Source organism: Mus musculus, chromosome 6, assembly GCF_000001635.26.
Source record: "Mus musculus strain C57BL/6J chromosome 6, GRCm38.p6 C57BL/6J".
In the NCBI taxonomy this organism is placed as follows: Eukaryota; Metazoa; Chordata; class Mammalia; order Rodentia; family Muridae; genus Mus; species Mus musculus.
The window spans coordinates 132,842,545-132,848,544 of NC_000072.6; the positions used below are offsets into that span (position 1 = coordinate 132,842,545).

Below are 6,000 nucleotides of genomic sequence, written 5' to 3' on the forward strand. Positions count from 1 at the left end.
ATGTGTTAATTTGAAAAAAATTGAGCCCTAACTTCTCTCTTCTGTCAGACCCTTATCAAGTTTTGACATCAGGGAAATTATGTCCTTTCTCTTTAATTTTGAGTTATTGGTACAACTTATTGTTTTAAACTTTGGTAGAACTCTAATGAATCAATCAGGCCCCACCCTTTATTAGTGGTAGATTGTATAACTGCTCTAAAATTGTTTGTTATGATTCTGTATATTTTTATAACATAGTTATTTAATTTTGTAAATCATGTTTCTAGGAATTTATTCTCTTTTGTTGATCAATCTTTCTCAATCCATTGGTTGTGATCCCTTCAGGGTCTTTCAATTCTTTAACAGTGGTCTCATATCAAATATCTTGTATATCAGATATTTATATTAGCAAACATCAGCCAAATTACAGTTATGAAATAGCTGTAAAATAGCATTTAAATAATTTTACAATTAGGAATCACCAGAAAATGAGGAACTTTATTGAAGTGTAGCATTAGGAAGGTCAAAGACCAATGTTCTACATTTTTTCATTTTGGTCGTATACAGTTTCTACATATTCCTGTGCATTCAAATAGAATCTATTGTGACTTCATTCTTGTGAATTTGTATTTTATTTATAGTTTTTATAAATTTAGGAATTTTCTACCATGCCATTCTATTAATAGTCAAAATTGATGTAGAGTGCTGGTGGTGCAACCTAAGTGTGTAATCATGCATATTGATCTGGGTTTAGGACCAGGGGTAAAAATTGCACAAACACAATTATAAGCCCTGCTAGCTAAAGTGATACAATCTATACTAAGCAGTTAAGTTTTTTGCTTTTCTTAGAAACCCATTATGATTGTACTGAGGTTCTTGAGAAGGAAGATCTACTCATAGATGTTTATCAATTCAGAAGCAACAGACACAACATGAGAGGAGAGGTCTGCCAGTGAATATACCTAGATTGAAAGGATCAGCCTGAGTAATCATAATCTATGCTTATCTGCATTTATGCTGTGTTTCGACTGATTATGACAGAGTCCAAATATACTAACACTATTAACGTATATGTATTAGTATGACAAAAATTTAACACCATTTCCTATAATTTCAAGATTGCTGTAACAATCAGATTTATTCCTTGAAGACTATAGTGATTATGTATTACTGAATCCTGGGACTCTTTTCAGAGCCCTGTGGCTCTGGAACTTATAATAGAAGTAGAACATTTCACATGCTTAAAGATCTTTAGGTATTGCCTAGAATAAAGCTTTTGATTACAGATGAGGACCAATAGGAAACTTGGATAGCTGCCAAATTGATACATTTCAATTATCTATCAAGGATTAGGCCAAACATAGAAACACATTAGATATATCTTGTGTTAGACAAGAGAAAAATTTTTCAGGGAAAGGACCTGATATTGACAAACCAACACTCCATTTAGTGGACTACAAAATTCTTGTGTTCAAATATTTAATTCATGGAAGGCCTCATGCCTGCTAGTCCCATAGAATAGGTTAATAAATGTTGTCCTCTGAGCCCTGTTATCTGTGAAGACACCGTGTGTCTTTAGATACTTCAGATTAATAAACCTAGGTTTCCTTGTGATGTAATTTTAATGTGTTTATCAAAAGAACCTTGACACATAAGCAGCAATGAATAAAACTTCCCAGCTTTACAGGACATTATCATCTCCTGCATTTGGAGATTGATCACTTAAGTGCTCTGAGCCAATTCTCTTTCTTCTTATTTTCTGTTCTCCCTAATCATAACAGAACCTCTTGGTTTCAATTAATCAATATATTTCCAGTTCTGAAGACATCATTGATTATTGTGTTGCTATATTTCCTTTACCTGGTACACAATGCAATAAGGTGAACACACAAATTTGTTTCATTATGGTTCTGTGTATTTAGATGTATGTATACTTATAAATGTATTTGTACTGTATAACATCGTATTTTTGTCTTCAGTGGCACAAGTTACAAATTAAATCAACACTACTAAAAACCCACACAAAAGAAAAAAAAATTATTTTTTCTTTCTTGTAAAACAAACAGGTTTTATATAGAACACATTTAAAGATTATTTGTAACAATATATCAATAGACAAATGATTATAATTTAAGAAACAATGATCAATGTATACAGATACACAGAAAATTATGTATGATTCGCCACATTTACTATGTTCAATATAGTCAATAATAAAATTTGTCAAGAATGACACAAGTAACATGAAATTCATTGATGATTTAAGCTACTTAATAAAATTCTAATTCTAAAATGAATAATGTCACTGTGCTCAAGTGCTTTCTTACTTTTTTGAACTTTTGCACATATTGGAAATTATACTTGGAATCATTCTCATTTTGTATGAAAAAGACTGTCCTTACACAGAGTGGCATTTCATTTGGACATCTAAGACGTTTCCATTTGGAGTGAAAGGGTACATAGCTGTCAGAAGTTCTGCCATCAGCTTCCATTCTACACATTTGGCTCCTATGCTTGCTTTTGCATTACTTATCTCAGAGCATATCTTTATTACTTGGAGGTAAGCCATAAGAACCATTACATGTTTACATTAATGTCCCTGGAAGCCATGAGTTACAGCCTAGGTCTCTAATCTGATGTGTCATAGAAAGATGTACAACCTATAAGAAGTAGGAGGAGCTTAGAAGAAGGAAGTTATGTCATAAAAAGCATGCCCTGAAATTGGAGTTTAGGTGCACAGAGGTTTCATCTCACTCTTCACTTGTTGGCATCATGGTTGGAACAGTTTTGCTCCACTATTATTTTTCTGTTTTGCCATACTGCAGACCACAAACAATGGAGCCAAGGGATCAAAAGTTGTAACTTCAGGAAGTCTGAACCAAAATTTCCTTTCCGATAGGTAATTAATTCAGATGTTTTACTATAACGATAGAAAACTAACAAGGACCGTTCCATCTCTGTGCTTGTGGTATGTTTGTTTCAAATTTTATTTTTTTCCTTAAATTTTGTGGATTTTGACATGATTTCATTCTCAATATATTTATCTCCTGATTCATTTGTCCAATTTTAAATTGTATAGGAGTGGCAGGCTTTGCATGGTGTGTTTTTAGGGGCCTAAAAGGAATTTAGAGTCAGTCTTTCATAAGAAAATTGTCCAGGATTTCCTGCCATACAAGACAATTAAGCTATTGGTTTCTTCTTTTATGGTAGCATGCAATATATTCTTTTCAATATAATATAATAATGATAAAAGATAATAATATTTTTGTTTAATAACTCCTTAAATAGGATGGAGTTTATCATGCATTTTACTCTCCATCTTGCTCAGGCTGTGTATCATACTTCATCTGTCTTGGTGCCCAAAATGATGTTACAGAGAAGATGTTAGTAGTATGCAAGGAAAAGTAGATAGAAAGCTTCACACCTTTGGCGCTTATAAATGCATCAACCTATGGATAGGAAGAGGTAAGGCTGAGGAATATTCTTCCTGTGCAGAGGAACTCATATACTGCTAACACAGCTCCAGGGAGCATCTAAAATACCTCATTCCTACAGATGGAGTAATATTTCAAAGATTGATAAATATTTCCACTTAATACTGGGTGGTGATAACTTGGAATTCTGTTTAGGACACTGTCAAAAAACTATGAAGGAAGTTGTGTATTGGGGAAACAGATTTGGAATCCCAGCTAATTGTAAGGCTGACACGAGAGATTCACAAGTTCACAAGTTCAAGGCTTGTCTAGACTACAGAGTGACATTAATTGAAGACTAAGCAATGTAATGAGACTTTCTTACAATATAAAGTAAAAAAGAGAGCTAGAGATATAGCTTGTCAGATAGAACACTTGCCTGACATGAGTAAAGCTCTAGAGTTAATTATTACTTTTGCAATAAATAAAATATAACACAGGAAAATTGTTATGTTATTAAACATGATATAGATACCTGATTTTAGAATCAGTGAGAATTTTTATTGGAATAAAAATAAAAGAGAGATAATTTTCCATAAGTATGTGTTCCTGAATATATGTTGTATGCATATGTAAGTTATTACATGAATATAATGAATAGTATAATATCTGTGACATGAACATAGAAGCACTGATTTCCCAAGAAATTATTAGACAATTTGAGTATTATGTACAAATAATTTTGAGCAATGTATACATAGATTTATATTATGTATGTGTGCAAAATAAACATTTTGATTCATTTATTTAACAAAAATATTTATAAATCATTACCTGAGTAGATGACATATAAATAATATTTATCATTGATCAGAACTGATGTTGTGTGACTAAAATGTGTATACAGGGCAAAAGTGAAAATAATGTAAATAAATATATCTCTTTTTTTGTAGGTTAGCATCTGATAATTCAGCATTTTATTAAACTTCAGAAAATTAGATGTGAAATACTGGATAAAGCAGAGTTCATCTCTTTGGAAGAAAACAAACCCAAGATTTTCATGGAGGAATTATGAAACAATTCCTGGAAAATTGATGTTTCCTAAGAGTAATGTGTAAATGGGATTTTAAAGGATGAATATTTTGAATTTTCAGCAACCAATATGTAGACTTTTTAAATGCATCAGAAACATTATAAATTGAAGCATGTTTTCACAGAAAATAAACTACAGCCATTTGTTTACTTTTTCAATCACCTTGTATGTGGAAATAGTAACGGGAATCTTAGGACATGGATTCATAGCATTAGTGAACATCATGGACTGGGTCAAAAGAAGAAGGATCTCTTCAGTGGATCAGATTCTCACTGCTTTGGCCCTTACCAGATTCATTTATGTCTTGTCTATGCTGATTTGCATATTGTTATTCATGCTGTGCCCACATTTGCCTAGGAGATCAGAAATGCTTTCAGCAATGGGTATTTTCTGGGTAGTCAACAGCCATTTTAGCATCTGGCTTACTACATGCCTCGGTGTCTTTTATTTTCTCAAGATAGCCAATTTTTCTAACTCTTTTTTTCTTTATCTAAAGTGGAGAGTTAAAAAAGTGATTTTAATAATAATCCTGGCATCACTGATTTTCTTGACTTTACACATTTTATCTTTAGGGATATATGATCAGTTCTCAATTGCTGCTTATGTAGGAAATATGTCTTATAGTTTGACAGATTTAACACAATTTTCCAGTACTTTCTTATTCTCCAACTCATCCAATGTTTTCTTAATCACCAACTCATCCCATGTTTTCTTACCCATCAACTCCCTGTTCATGCTCATACCCTTCACAGTGTCCCTGGTAGCCTTTCTCATGCTCATCTTCTCACTGTGGAAGCATCACAAAAAGATGCAGGTCAATGCCAAACAACCTAGAGATGTCAGTACTATGGCCCACATTAAAGCCTTGCAAACTGTGTTCTCCTTCCTGCTGCTGTATGCCATATACTTACTTTTCCTTATCATAGGAATTTTGAACCTTGGATTGATGGAGAAAATAGTGATACTGATATTTGACCACATTTCTGGAGCAGTTTTTCCTATAAGCCACTCATTTGTACTGATTCTGGGAAACAGTAAGCTGAGACAAGCCAGTCTTTCTGTGTTGCCTTGTCTAAGGTGCCAGTCCAAAGATATGGACACCATGGGTCTCTAGTAAATTCCAGAGTACATTTTGTAAAAATCTTGAGGATGATCAGTTCATAGAAAAAAGTTACCTTATGGGGGAAAATAAAAAGTGGGGCTTCAATCCTGGGAGTAATAATACACAGGAGGGTAGGACAGCATGAAGGAGACTAGCACTATATAAGTGGTCTCATACAGGATATGGGAAAGGAAAGATTTATGCAATAAAGAGGGAGATACATATTGGAGGATGAGGAGGCATTACATATGTAAAATGACTATAAGAATGGAATCATGCTAATCTAAGAAAATCTGTAATGCATTTCATTCAGACTATATACATATATGCTTATATATGTATATATGTGTATATATATTCTATACATATTTTAAATGAACTTTTCTTATATAGCCTTATAATATTCTTTTCAA

General features: G+C 32.8%; 1 protein-coding gene across 1 annotated transcript; it reads left to right on the forward strand.

The window, feature by feature from the left end:
* The first annotated feature begins 4,597 nt into the window (after nt 1-4,597).
* Tas2r123 (taste receptor, type 2, member 123) lies at nt 4,598-5,599 on the forward strand. The gene has a single exon (NM_207025.1). The coding sequence runs from the start codon at nt 4,598-4,600 to the stop codon at nt 5,597-5,599; it is 1,002 nt and encodes a 333-aa protein (NP_996908.1).
* Nucleotides 5,600-6,000: the final 401 nt, after the last annotated feature.

Excerpts from the sequence above, each read along its gene's own strand:
- Tas2r123 (NM_207025.1), top strand. The coding sequence starts at position 4,598 with ATGTTTTCACAGAAAATAAACTACAGCCATTTGTTTACTTTTTCAATC.